General features: G+C 38.1%; 4 protein-coding genes across 4 annotated transcripts; 3 read left to right on the top strand and 1 right to left on the bottom strand.

Moving 5' to 3' along the window:
• On the top strand, positions 1–2,311 carry GCK72_002504 (uncharacterized protein; the record flags this gene model as incomplete). Its single annotated transcript, XM_053723462.1, has 10 exons — positions 1–39; positions 85–156; positions 212–256; positions 310–419; positions 465–571; positions 899–957; positions 1,010–1,253; positions 1,310–1,545; positions 1,735–1,939; positions 2,244–2,311. The coding sequence occupies 10 exons, from the start codon at positions 1–3 to the stop codon at positions 2,309–2,311; spliced, it is 1,185 nt and encodes a 394-aa protein (XP_053592107.1).
• A 3,165-nt stretch (positions 2,312–5,476) lies between these two features.
• GCK72_002505 (uncharacterized protein) lies at positions 5,477–6,231 on the top strand (the record flags this gene model as incomplete). Its single annotated transcript, XM_003112209.2, has 3 exons — positions 5,477–5,730; positions 5,810–5,907; positions 5,957–6,231. 3 exons carry the CDS (start codon positions 5,477–5,479, stop codon positions 6,229–6,231), a joined length of 627 nt encoding a protein of 208 aa, XP_003112257.2.
• Positions 6,232–8,803: 2,572 nt separating this feature from the next.
• Positions 8,804–11,288, bottom strand: GCK72_002506 (uncharacterized protein; the record flags this gene model as incomplete). The annotated part of the gene is made up of 5 exons (XM_003112058.2): positions 8,804–9,192; positions 9,235–9,601; positions 10,092–10,636; positions 10,799–11,051; positions 11,097–11,288. The coding sequence occupies 5 exons, from the start codon at positions 11,286–11,288 to the stop codon at positions 8,804–8,806; spliced, it is 1,746 nt and encodes a 581-aa protein (XP_003112106.2).
• On the top strand, positions 11,182–14,610 carry GCK72_002507 (uncharacterized protein; the record flags this gene model as incomplete). Its single annotated transcript, XM_053723463.1, has 10 exons — positions 11,182–11,244; positions 12,435–12,653; positions 12,699–12,789; positions 12,848–13,322; positions 13,366–13,584; positions 13,627–13,746; positions 13,789–13,844; positions 14,091–14,183; positions 14,230–14,461; positions 14,508–14,610. The coding sequence occupies 10 exons, from the start codon at positions 11,182–11,184 to the stop codon at positions 14,608–14,610; spliced, it is 1,671 nt and encodes a 556-aa protein (XP_053592108.1).
• Positions 14,611–14,770: the final 160 nt, after the last annotated feature.

Here is a 14,770-nt window from a genome sequence, read left to right on the forward strand (position 1 = left end):
ATGGTAGATGTATTCAGAGGATATAATTCTCTCATTCAGGTAATAATTTTCAGATAATTAATCAAATCACACTTGTATTTTCAGCCGGTTCGAAATTCATCCGAACTCCCACTAATTGTTAAAATGGCTCTACAACTTGTACTGCTCATCAATGTGGTTTGTCGCCTCTCTTTTTATTTAATTTTCAATTTGGAAATTATGTTAATTTTAGGACGAGAAAGATCAAGTTATGCACACAAATGTCTGGTTGACACTGGTTAGTTTTACTTTTTTTCTTTTTCTTGGAGAATTCAAGATTTTTTATTCCAGCAATGGCACGATTTCCAAATGAAATGGAATCCTGTCAACTATGGAGAAATCAAACAGATTCGAGTGTCTCCTGATAAAGTTTGGCTTCCAGATATTGTTTTATTCAATAAGTGAGTTGTTTATTTTTATAGGAAACTAAATGTATATATTTTCAGCGCTGATGGAAATTACGAAGTATCCTTTATGTGTAATGTTGTAATTAATCATAAAGGAGATATGTTATGGGTACCGCCGGCAATTTACAAGAGCAGTTGTATTATTGGTGAGTTTTTCGGAATTTTGAGGAAAAAAACAGAAAAAAGTAGCTGGGTAACGGTCTTGACCTAGTCAGCATAATGCAATTGAAGAGAAGAAAGTACACTCTTCTGATCTCGGAAGAAATTGTACAAAAAACTTTGAATTTCAAAATTGAATCTCCATATTTGATCTACATCCCACACAAAAATGGAGACTGACAGACTATCTACAACTTTGCAATACACTTCTGAGGTTCCATTCCTCGACAAAAATGAATCTACCTTTAAAACAAAAAACTTTAAACGAAAATTGGAAGAGAAAATGCAATTCACATGATTCTGGAATATTTCAGATGTCGAGTTCTTCCCCTTCGATGAACAAGTTTGCACTTTGGTGTTTGGTAGTTGGACGGTAATTTATTTCATTTTTCCCCTGTCATCCTCTAAAACTTTCTCAATTTCAGTACAACGAAAACGAGATCAAACTGGAATTTGTGCAGGCAGAACTCGTCGATGTGTCAGAATACTCCGCCAGCTCCATCTGGGATGTGATAGATGTTCCAGCATCTTTGGTCAATAAAAGATCAAGAATTGAATTTCAAGTTCGAATTCGAAGAAAGACTCTTTTCTACACTGTTGTATTGATTATTCCAACTGTTTTAATGGCTTTTTTGAGTATGGCTGTATTCTTCTTACCTACGGATTCAGGTTAGTATTTCTGAGAATTTTTGAAATTCTTAGAAAATGATAATTAAAAATTGCAGGAGAGAAAATCACGTTGACAATCTCTGTTCTGCTCTCCATCGTAGTGTTCTTACTTCTTGTCTCCAAGATTCTTCCACCAACCTCTTCTACAATTCCCCTTATGGCCAAATATCTTCTACTCACTTTCGTACTAAATGTCATCACTATTCTGGTTACTGTAATCATCATCAATGTTTACTTCCGTGGACCCAGAACTCATCGAATGCCACATTGGGTTCGCGTCGTTTTCTTACAAGTGAGTGCACTTTTAGCTCAAAAAAGGTATTCTGATGGTTTTCTGAAGGAGGAAATTTTTCTCCAAATGAGGAAGAGACGTTTTCCTGAAATACCCAAATTCAATTCAAAAAATTGGGTGGGAAGGCTCAAAAAACCACACTTGATAGATAATATGTAGCTAAGTTTCACAAAAATAGTTATTTTTCAGTATCTCCCAAAACTTGTCTGCATGAAACGACCGAAATCCGCTTCCGAAAGAAGTGCCGTCCGTTCTGGAATGGCTCAACTACCGGGTGTCGGTCAATTCACTCTCAGCCCATCCGCCCATCATCCTCTGTGTCCATCAGCTGACGATCGAACAGCTACAATTCGAAATACTGCACTCAATGAGACGTCTGCATATTATCCATTAAGTACGGATGCTCTCAGAGCAATTGATGCAATCGAGTATATAACAGAACATTTGAAACGAGATGAACAACATAAATCGGCGAGTTTTTGTCTTTTTTTGATGGGGGATGTAATCGTGTATCAACTCCAAATTTAAAGTTCCGAGACGACTGGAAATACGTGGCAATGATAATCGATCGACTTCTTCTCTACGTTTTCTTCGGAATCACTGTCGGAGGAACGTGCGGAATTCTGTTTTCTGCGCCCCATGTCTTTCAGAGTTTGTTCTCATTCTATTCGTCTGAAACATCTAAAAACTTTTTGCAGGGATTGACCAGCAGGAAATGCTTGATCGACTCAAAGAGAAATACGATACGGCTTCAAATATTCCGTGAATTATATCATTGATATCTTGAATTTTCATCACATTTTTGTTTAGTTTTTCTGTTCGATATTGGTCTTTCAAATTTTTATATTTTTAGTGCGGGTTAATCAAACAATGAACTGGTTTTCACTTTTTAAACGAATCGAAAATGTGATGACTGGTGCGTAGTAAGCCCTTAGAACCATGGTGATTAGGTATCGGTCTCACTTGTTTAGCATATTCAGTCACGTGTATTGTATTGGAACTACAGTAATCCTACAAAAAATTATATTTCTGTCTCAATTTTCGTGATTTTCAGGTTCTCTGTGCATTATTGCTACAATTGGCGGTTCGACTAACTGACATGTTATTTAAAACACATTTAGTTCTATAAATGGTTACTGTAGATCCTTCTACTTCTGAAGTGACCCATTCACCATACTCCATCATTTTATGGCACCACTCGTACTGATACAAGCCCTCATTTCAAAAAAAACATACTAAAATGGGAACAAGTTTCGAAAAAAAGTAGAAACTATTCGTTTATTTACATCTGTGTCCTCTCGCCAAAAATTCTTCGTTCGGTAGGTGATTTATAGTATGTGACCAAAAGGAAAAAAGAAGAAAAAAGAGAATTTTGATATATAAAAACGACACGAAGGTCACTCAACTTTCAATGGCAAAAAAACTCTTTTTATTCTCGGAAATAAAAGAAAATCGCCTTTCCTCGAGAACCCTTTTAATTCTCGACCAATGCCATTTTCTGCAAAAAAAAGATGGACAAAGGAGTATAAAAGTTCGAGATGCCACGTCATCAAATGATGATGTCAGAAAATGAGTGGATTCCTTCGGCGAAGAGGATAAAAGGAAGTTGATCCGAATCATTCAATTAGATCATCCGTTTTAGGCGAAAAACTACTTGAAATCAGAGAAAATGAACGGAAAATGAGAGAGTAGAAATCACAAAAACGGGGAAGTTTCGAATGAGAATACGATTTTTTTGTGTCTTTGAAATTGGTTGAATTCTAGAGAAAAAACAAAAAAAAGTACATTCTGGCGTTCCTGAAGCGCGTTTTTTGTTACACAAATGTCAGCTTCTTTTTCGAAATGTACTGTAGCTGGTGCATCTTTTTCGATTCCAAAAACAAAATCTCTAAAACAAAGAATTCCATTCGTTTCATCTGACAAACGCAAACGGCTGTATGTTTGTTTGTCTGTCGCCGATCCTACCGCCCTTCCTACTGAACCGATTTTCTTCAAATTTGGACCATCAGATCAGAAATTTTCTCTTAATGATGCCCGTCTATTTTTTTAGTTAGAAAAGGTCTCAACTAGGTCACTAGGTGAAAAAACGTGGTTTTCAAGCCTTTCAGTGGCTTTTGCTTCCGAAATAGGGAAATAGGAGTTCACGGGGAAAATAATTATAGAACATTTTCATTCTTCAAATGAATTCATTTCTTCAAATTTTCAACACGGGCGGTGTAGAAAAGGAGGTTGAGCAGCCGTTAGGCTGCGTTAACCGACTGGTGTGAATATGATCGTTCAGTAAACACAGTAACATAATGTCTTCTGAATAGATCCCGTTGACGTCATCTGAAAAGTCTTAGAAATCACAAACAAGTCAATACTGATACAGTAAACAGACACACAGAATGAATCGTTTTGATCAACTAAAAGGAAATGGGGGGAGAGAGAGAAACCAAAGTAAACACGAATAGCCATTTCACTTCCTTCGAATTCGATGGAAATGATAAGATTTCTGATCTGGAATTATGAGATATTAAGATGATTAAGTGTGACTGTTGTTCATTTGATCTACCCTCTCTCCACTCAACCAACTACGTAATTTTAGTTTCAAACTTCACAACTACTAAAACAGTTCAAGTGTTATGTTTTTCAAATAAAGAAACATAAAAACGATTCAATTCATCAAAAAGAATTCGACGTCATGATTCAAAAGTTTGTCGAGGAACGATTCAGACGAAGTGTAGTCTCTTCTTTGTTTCAAATGACCCTTTGAGAGATATGGACATTGATCCGTTATAGAGACCAGTAAGGTACAAAGGACAAGAAGAAAGGGGATTGCAGGATTGAATTGAAAGGAATAAACACTTAACGAAAAATTAATGTTACTTTAGAAAATACTTTAGTTTTTGTAGTTGTTTTGCTTGGACCAGACATTAAATTCTGTATAACAGAAACTTGGGATTTTTGAATACTTCCCGAGCAGTCCTTGCCGAAAATCAACCGGATTGGCTTTGTTGTCTCCAGTCGGAAATGTTGAAGTTTAAGAATGTGTAATGGTACAACAAACTTTGAGATTATCTCGATTTCTTCAAAATTTTCAGATGTGTTTGTAACTGTTAGGCTTTTATAAAGGCTACTCACAAAATAAACCTCTCCTAATTCTAAAAATCCGAATCTCTAAATGCATTTGTGAAAAAGGTACATGTTTTTTTTGCTAAAGACTGCTCTTGATTAATTTTCTGGTAGGATACGGTATATGGAGATGCTAACTTTCACTCAACGTGACGTCTTGAAAACTGATAATGTTCAGCTAAAAATTACAGAACACAAGAAGAGAACCATCGAAACAACGCTAAACGGAAGGAAATAAATCAAAAAGGAAAATTTGAAGCCAAACAAAAGATTCCTAGACAAAAAGCAATCACCAGACGGTTAGATTTCTAATCATTTCCATAAAAAACCAAGGGTCATTTTCCATTTCGAAACAATCCATCTGTCCTTGAAATGTCCATTTCTGACCCATTGTTCGGTCCTCTTTCTCTCTTTTTTCTTCTCTTTTTCTCCTATTTCTCTTGTGTCCTTCTATGGTAATAACAAGTTTAAACAACATTTTCAGACGAGTAGGTGTAGATGTTGAAAAAAGAAAGAAGAAGAAGACGTCAGGCATTCCGTAAAGAGATGGAGAGACGCAGACAAACAAATGTATACGGAGATGATACTGGTTAGAAGAAGATGAAAAGTGGGCGGAGTCGGGAGACAGGGAGGAGCATTGGAGAGAAAGAGTATAAATGGGAGATGTTTTCTGAGAGATTTCATGTTCTCTTCTCTTTTGGTCTTCTACAAAAAAGTGTTTTCTCTGGCTTCAGTTTTGAATTTCCATTGAAGCCGCGTCATTTTTACAATTTTGTATAATTGGTTTTGTCATTTTCTTAAAATTTCATCTTCTAGAATGCATTTCTCCTTACTGTTATTCCTATCCATCGTGCCTCTTGCCACATCACAAATGATTCGTCAATGTGGCTGCGGAGAGATTGAACAGTGTCTCGGAAGTGCCACCGGAGGATTCATGAAATGCGCAGATCAATGTCAAAACCACGTAGCAGCAATGGGTGCAAACTATCCAGCATTGAGACAATGCATGCTCCAAAAGGAGCCAGCTATCACAAGAGCCGCCAACTGTCAGAAATCGAATCTTCAGAACGCGTGAGTTTTTTCCCTATCGACATCTAACATTTGAAATACTTGTCAGCCAGATTACTATTCTCTCAATTTATTCTTTCAGATGCTCCCGATCCGGAGGTGGAATGGTCCGTAAGCGTTATCCAGAGACTCTCAAACTTGCCGCTTTCACTGAAGTCAACTCGATCCTGCAGAGATCTGGTAACTCAATCAAAACTCTTAGTTCAATTCAATATTTTCTATTTTTCAGGAATCCAAGCCGAAGCAAAGGCCTTCCTTTCAGTCGGAAAGAAATTCGCCACCTGTGTGATGAAGTGTATGGATCGTGGATCAACTGGAAACTGCTACAAGAAACTTGGATGCGGACTCGATCTCCCACCAGATAGCATTCTCGTTCAATCTACCAAACAATGCGCCATCAACTCTGGATTCGATACCGCCGGAGTTCGTCAATTATGTAATTGTGTAGCTGGAACTGGTGTCCGCAACCTCGCTCCATTGTGCAACCGCATCACGATCTCTTAACTCTGCCGACCTCTTTTTACACTGATAATTGTACATTATGGTACCAAAACCTACGAATGGCTTCACTTAAAGTCTTTGAAAATATTCTTTTAATAAAAATTCTCGAGTTTGAAAAGTGGTCAAGAGTTATTCAGTAGAAAAGGGGTGAACATTCGAAATGAAAGCCTCGTCACTCCAAGATTCAAGCTATGAATTAGTGAAGAGTTAGAGAAAAGTCAAAGAGAAACTACTGTAGAACAAGAGAGAATGGATTGAGGATGAGTGAGACGTCAGTAAAAATGGTGAGAAGAGGTCAGATGAATAGAAACTATCCCAATTTTAAAGATTTTCTAGACCGGGAGAATTCAAACTCATGTCTACTGAAGTAAACCTCAGCCCGCGTTGTATAGCATTTCTCCAGGTTTCCTGGGTTACCTATGCGGTTACGACACAGAGTAAGAATGGTGAGAAGAGGTCAGATGTATAGAAAGTATCCCAATTTTAAAGATTTTCTAGACCGGGAGAATTCAAACTCATGTCTACTGAAGCAAACCTCAGCCCGCTCTATATAGCATTTCTCCAGGTTTCCTGGGTTACCTATGCGGTTACGACACATAGTAAGAATGGTGAGAAGAGGTCAGATGAATAGAAAGTATCCCAATTTCTAATATTCCTTATATTTTCTAGACCGGGAGAATTCAAACTCATGTCTACTGAAGTAAACCTCAGCCCGCGTTGTATAGCATTTCTCCAGGTTTCCTGGGTTACCTATGCGGTTACGACACAGAGTAAGAATGGTGAGAAGAGGTCAGATGAATAGAAAGTATCCCAATTTCTAATATTCCTTATATTTTCTAGACCGGGAGAATTCAAACTCATGTCTACTGAAGTAAACCTCAGCCCGCGTTGTATAGCATTTCTCCAGGTTTCCTGGGTTACCTATGCGGTTACGACACAGAGTAAGAATGGTGAGAAGAGGTCAGATGAATAGAAAGTATCCCAATTTCTAATATTCCTTATATTTTCTAGACCGGGAGAATTCAAACTCATGTCTACTGAAGTAAACCTCAGCCCGCGTTGTATAGCATTTCTCCAGGTTTCCTGGGTTACCTATGCGGTTACGACACAGAGTAAGAATGGTGAGAAGAGGTCAGATGAATAGAAAGTATCCCAATTTCTAATATTCCTTATATTTTCTAGACCGGGAGAATTCAAACTCATGTCTACTGAAGTAAACCTCAGCCCGCGTTGTATAGCATTTCTCCAGGTTTCCTGGGTTACCTATGCGGTTACGACACGGAGTAAGATGATTTAAAAGGAAATGGGATTTCGGATGAGGCCTCGTCTCTCCAAGGTTCATGCTATGAATTAATCGAGAAATAAAAGAGAAACTACTTTAGAACTAGAGAGAATAGACTATGTAATGAGTGAGTGACACATTGGAATGACTTTTATCTGTATATCTAGATAATTGAAGAGTGGAAACTTAGAATTTTGATGCTGTTCTACGAGACGAGCCAGACAGTTTCGAAACACCCTAGTCCCACTAGTCACAGTCTATGATGATTTAAGTTGAAACTCTAGCGAGAAGAGGACGGTAGTGAAACTAACTTACTCTTTTCCTGTTTCCAATATTGCTGCAGCAGTCCGTCGTCCGTCGTCGTTCCTTAGCTTCAACCATCTGTGTCTCATCTGACTGCAACGGAACGCATGCTGTGAAGTATGCTATCTCTATGCACCGCTGCAACAGTACCATTGGGAAGAGATATTTTCAGACCAGTGGGATTCCAGTTGATTTGAAACTTACACTCTGACCGGTTGCTCCAGTGGTGAAGGACAGGAAGATGAGAAGAGAGGAGGTTAGAGGAGAGCGTCAATTTGAAGGGTTATAAAAGCGAGAACTGATTCAAACTGTTGTGGTCAACTACAGTAAGACATTTCCTGATTTGACCTTGTCCTGGTTTATATTTAATTGGGAACATGTCACAGAGGTCAGGTATATTTTATGTTCTTGTTGTTGAAAAATGAGTAGAACACGTAAACATATTATGAAAATTGGAAACAGATTTCCCGTGATTGTGAAGAAGATAAGTAAAGATTGTATGTAAATCAAGTTTCTGTAATTGTAAGAAGATTTTTAACTCTCTCAAAGGTTCTCACGTAATTTTTGGCGCGTAAGTGGCACCTATCTGGGATATAGCCACGAGTTTCGGGAGTTAGTTAACGGCAGTTAGCCGTGAAAAATGGCAGTTAGCCGAGGTAAATGGCAGTTAGCCGGTGTGGCACCGAAATGGGATCGAAACGGCAAATAAGGTTCAGTCGGGGAGTATCCGGAGCCAAAAAATTAAAACCCAATTATATATTTATGAAACTTTCTATTAAAATATAATATCTTCTCCAAAATACAGAAACCCGAAAACAAATTTTACGGAGAGATGTGTGAATATTACTCAGCTCTTGAATTTGTAAAGTTTTAAATTAGTCTTAAATTACTCTCATTAAAAATACAAATATTGCATTCCTTCTTATTCAATTTCAGAAAATGCGGTTTATCTCAACACTTTTATTCATTCGATTTTCAGAATAGACTTTCTTAGCTCTTTCTCACAATCGGAGCCTCTCGTCCACAGAAATAGTAGAAACCATGATTGCACGGAATATCATTCAGTTTCTTTGTTGCAAAGATTGGCTTACTCGACCATCCTATTACATTGTGTGTTCCTTTCAAAAGCGAAACACACTTTTCGTCGTTACCGGAGAAGTTGGGCTCGTAATCAGCAATCCAGCGAGTAAGGAAATCCGGAGGATTCGGAGCAACCCCGTTGATCCATTCGAATACGCGGAGACGTGAACAAGGATTATTGTCATCTGGATGGAATCCTCCTATTTTACTAGCAATCCCCATTGTGATACACTCCTCTCGCCTCTTGGCACCAATCCAAGCCGTTTCATTCGGATCTGCTCCAGAGTCTCCCCACATTTCTGAACAAAATGTTTTTCGTAATAATCATATTTTCAACTTACTATCCATCAAATCCAACTCTTCTTGATTCGTGAAACCACTGACATGGCCTCCCATTTTTTGACATTCCAACTCTGCTCCATCAAATGTGTTTTTTTTCGAAACAAATATATGACACCATTTCTGTCCGATCTCTTTACGATAGAACGTCTGAAACCCATCTGGACAATCTCCATAACCCATCGTCTCGAAGTTAGTCTGGCAATAGATGGGAGCATAGCGAGCATCTGACATTGCTTCCAGTTTCTTGTCATGATCTCGACTCAATGAGATTCCAGTACTCCACGAACCACCGTCACACGTTTCTTTCGGCTCTCCACTTCTCCAAATTGGATCGTCTTTCAGTGATTTAAAGAATGGATTTCCGTTCTGAAATCAAGAGATGGTCGTATGATGCCAGCAACCATGACATACAGTACCGCTCAAAAGTGAATTAAGGTTTGCCTTTTTCCAGTTGAAAATGCCCGACTTTTTAGAGTGTATCATAGTAAAACTAACATTCTTACAAAATAACTTTTTATGGGATCAAACACACAAAGAGTAGAGCTTCATTTTTGTAGTTGACCACTTTTTTGTACGGACACTCCCTAGAGAGTTATAGTAATTTTAAGTGGACAGCTCAAAAATCACTCCATTTTGCACTGACAGGAGACGATTTGATTTGAGAGTTGTCAACTACAAAAATGGAATTCTACTCTTCGTCTGTTCGATCCCACAAAAATTTATTTTGTACGAAAGTTAGTTTTACTATGCCACACTCTCAAAGTTGGGCATTTTCAACGGAAAAAAGGCAAACCTTAATACACTTTTTAACGGTACTGTATATTGTATGATTGAAGAAAATAACTGAATAACTCACATTTCCTGCGTAATCAATACCGTAGTTCCTCGCTTTACTTGGAGTACAATCTGAACTGATCCGACTATCTCTCTTCGCGTCTCCGGAATAAACTGAAGTTCGAATAATTGTTGCATCCCGTTTTACTGTAATTCCTCTCAACATTTCTTCCGTCGGAACTGCAGATTGAGCTTTAACATTTCCGAGGAAAGGCTTCAATAGTTTCGAACAATAATCATTATCTGCCATTCTATTCTCATTATGTCTCTGAATACTACTCGTCGACCGGACATAAGCTTTTTCAGAAGTGAAGACAGTTGGATAGTATATCTCTCCATATCTTCTAAGCAAATAATGACTTTCAGCTATTGTCATCGAAGGCGTATATTCACATAAAACCATCGCAGTTTCAGAAGAATCCACACGAGTCAATGCGAGATTTGGAAGATTATACTCGAATCCATCGAGTGCCAAAATTAGGTTTCCATTTACATTGTTATCGATCAGATCCTTTGTGATGGCCTCACTTGCATCCACCCAGATACGAGAAACACGAGTGAAATAATCTGAAATTCATTTTTATAGCTGTCATCATGTATCATATGGTTTCGCGCGTAAGTGTATATTTGTATCGATCCAGTGTCAATTGGCACTGTGCCAATCTGGTGAGATAGAACACTACTAGTCAACTTGATAATTTTATATTGATGCAGTAGAATTTTACCCACCGTTTATTCGAAACGGCAATGTTTCTCTATGAATGAAAGCAATCGTTGCATCATCCTTCTGTGCCTTACAATGAACCACTGCATCTTGTCTTGTATTAAGTTCTTTTGTCATTTTATAACATCTCCCAAACAACTGAATCCATCCAGATTGACAAACTAATGTCGCTTCTGCTGCACATTTTGTTGGAAATCCAGGTGTTGCGTCGTTGATATGATAGGGAACATTCTCTTCACAATACCTTTTTGCTGATTCCTAATGAAAATCCAGTTCATTTCGCATCAGTTCTCCATAACGAACCTGAGTATCAGTGGAAACTGGAAAATCGAATGTGCACTTGTCTCCTTCCATCGACTGAAGTCCATTCGTTCTCGGGCGATACGAAATGTCTCCATTCCAGAAAGCACACATACTCTGGAAACTCCAATCACGATCCACTTGGGAGTTGGTGAGGACAAAGAAACCGAAAGTGATGAGTATTTTCATCATCATTATCATCGAATTTTTCAAACTAATTGACGAAAAGGTTCTAACAAAACGTTTATTTCGTTGGAAAGGTCAAATTAAGAAAAAATCGCGTTTTACAGTCGAACCTGTTCACGTCCGATGAAAATTGTCTTTTTTGCAAACGTTTTCTTCTCCTGACGATTTGCGTTACTGTAGTTATCACAGCATCTGAATACTAGAATTCTAATGAGAACTGAAAATGTCAGAAAAGATTCAGTTCAGAATAGAAGAAGCAAATACCAAGAATTTTAACGAGTTGTGGTTATACACCAAGCCAAAAATGTCTGATGAGAGGAGATGTGCTGAATCATGTGATCTGTCCGTTTTGTGGGAAGATGACAACTGTTTTTGGAGAGATTTGATCTGTTTGAGGACGGAAAATCTTTCTGAATTACCTAATTAAATTTTTAGGTGGATCAGCTATGAATTTACAAATCAACTACTCTGCGATCGAAACTTCCTAAATTCTTCCTCAAATTCTTCCAACCACGGTCACCGCTTGCCCAACTGCTGCCTGCACTCCTTCCGCTTCCGTTTCCAATTTGTTGCTCTTTCGCCGAAAGTCTGCGTTGGAATCCTGTTAATAACCGCAAAAACTGCAAAAAATGTCTTGAATTTTGTTTCAAAGACAGAATCTACAAATATCTTTCTACCACTTGTTGAACTTATTCTGTAGTCTCTCCAAGCTCTTCTCAGTATTTCTTCATTGGTTTTATCACCTCGATCCTGAAAACCCTTTCATATTTGAATAATTTTGGAAGAGTTTTTACTGTGCAATTCGACCATCTCTTTGACACGTGACACGTGAATATTTGCAGATTTGGCTTTTTATTCAAATTAACACGTGAACTTGATCAAAAAACCCGAACAGACTCAACTACGGGACCTCAAATTTCGAAAAAAACTAATAAAAAAAGAAACCGTGTGCTGTATCCGAAACCTACTAACCGTAAAAAACAAGATCGTGGATCTACATAAAAGGAGGAAAAAGGAAGAAAGAAGTCACAACAAGAACTCGTGTTGATCAATCGACTGTTTGGCTCAAAGACTGAACAAAAGAATCGTTGAAAGCGAACAATGGTTAGTTTCGAACTCGAGGCGTTTCGTGCAGTTCTAGTCCTGTTTTTACAGAATTTTGTTCTTCTTTCTGCTCTCTTTCTGGTCCCTTTGGCAAGAAGCGACAATGGTAATAAATTCAATGACTTCCAACTACAGTATGACAAGAAAGCGGACCGTAGTTCAATGTTGTATTGCTTCGTGTTCAATGGTAAAATCGCGAATGTGGATCCAAATAATGAAGAGAAAGGATATAAATGCGAAGTGAACATGCAGACTTGGACAAAAGACGACGTGAGCCTTTGAAGGTGGAAAATGAAAAATGAGACACATTTTCAGGACCACGCAAAGGATTATTGCGAAAGCAGATTCCCGTACTACATTATTGGAGCAAAGCCAACAGCAGAAGCAACAACAACCTGCACATTCCGTGAGTGACCAAACGTCCTGCGATAGTAATTCTAGAATTCAAAATGCTTTCATTTCAGAAATCAACCTAAAATGTGCTGACGACTACTGGCAAATCCATGGAAAATGCTACAAACTTTTTGATCAGAAATACACGTGGGAAAAAGCAATCGAGCAGTGCTCCGCCAATACTCAAGGAAAAGATCCTCTGATGAAACCGAAAGTTGCTCACTACTATTCCATCACGATGAATAATTATCTCCAAGATATGATCGGTATTCTTGATGCATGGGTTTACGTTTCGGATCTCAGAGACTATTTTGTGAATGGAAAAGGGAATGCGGCGGTGTATGTTCAAGATGGAGCATATAAATTTGATACCAGAAAAGGAGATATTCTCATGGATGATCATCTTTCAAAACATCAAGTAATATGCGAGTATACTCCTGGAATGACAATGGCTGAGATGTTTTATTTGGCTGATATTTACAGTGAGATATATCCCATCCATGTTTATACTGGTGGAGCAATCATTCCTTCTGCCAATTTTATGACGTTAGTTTTCTGCCGGAAGAACCGTACAATATTTATTTTTCAGAGTTCTCCAAACAGGCTTACGTCCCATCAACGACCAATCCAACTACGATGGTAAAGCTGAAAAATTCACGACTGATAACATTGGAGATATTTGTACGAGTATTGGAAACATTCTCAATGTTAATAGTTATCCAATGACTGCAATTGAAGAAGAGTTCAATGATGTCAAGAGTTATCTGAAGGATCAACGATTCTTTTTAACTAATGCATTTAAGAATGAGTAGGTTTTTCAAAGTTTCGAGATTCGAATAATTTTTTTCAGCGGTTGTTCTCTGAAAGATTTCAAACAAAAGAATGGAAACGATGCTGACTACCAGTTGTATCAGGGTAAACAACGAGGAAAGGACAACTACTGTCACTCACATAGTCTGAGTTTCAACAAGTAAGCGGAGCTCAATTTACTCACTCTGAAAACTCTTTCCAGGGATGGTCGGTTCCCAACAATGGCTGGAATGAGAGCGCCTGCTCTCTGCACTCTTCGTATGTATCTATTTTGATATTAATCTAAAACAATTATTCAGATACCTTCAACTGGGTATTCGCCGAATGTCCTCCCGCACCACCTGGCAATAACTATGAAGTTGTTCGATTTGATCGTAAAAACCGAGTTTTCTGTCATTATGTTCGTTATTTTTCAGGCCTTTCAGCTATGTTTCAAACACCGTGCCGCACTAATAGATAACCACTTAAGCAAAACTTTTCAGATTGAAAACAACAACCCTACAGATTATCCTACCGCTATTAGGAAATGTGAGGACTTTGGGGCGGCACTCTCTGGTTTCGATTCTTATGACGAGTATAAGAAGGTTTTGGATAAATGTGAATGAGATGAGAACTGTTGCAATCAATAATTGTAAATTTTCAGTGAAGCCGAATCCTGCGAAGAATCCAGGGTCAGTGTTATCTCACTATTTCCTCGGAGGACGAGCTCCATGTAAAGTGGATTGTGATAATGGGGCAAATCGATACTTAGCTAGTTGGGACAGCAATGTAGCCGTTAATACGACGTTCCTCAATTCTTATAACTTCAGACAATTGTCGGCAAAAGAGGTAGCTCGTATATCTGTTCGAGAGGATGATAATGCCTTTCATCTTCAGTAAGAATAACAACCATCTTTCATGACTATTCTAGAAAATTTTTAGCGATTTCCACGATTTCTCGATTCAGTTTTATGTCTGCGGCAAATCGGCAAACTTCAAACGTTCGGATAGAATCAAGTCTGGACTGAAAGTGATCGGAAAATAATATGAATCCATGCGTAGATCAACTACAATAATAATAGTACTAATAATAGATTTTTAATTTAAAGTAATAAATATTGAAGTTACAATTTGAACATCTTTTTTCCGGAAGTTGAAGTTGTCTTCAGTCCAATAAATGCTCTTTCATCTCGGTTTTAGCTTGA

Source organism: Caenorhabditis remanei, chromosome I, assembly GCF_010183535.1.
Source record: "Caenorhabditis remanei strain PX506 chromosome I, whole genome shotgun sequence".
NCBI classification, from domain to species: Eukaryota; Metazoa; Nematoda; class Chromadorea; order Rhabditida; family Rhabditidae; genus Caenorhabditis; species Caenorhabditis remanei.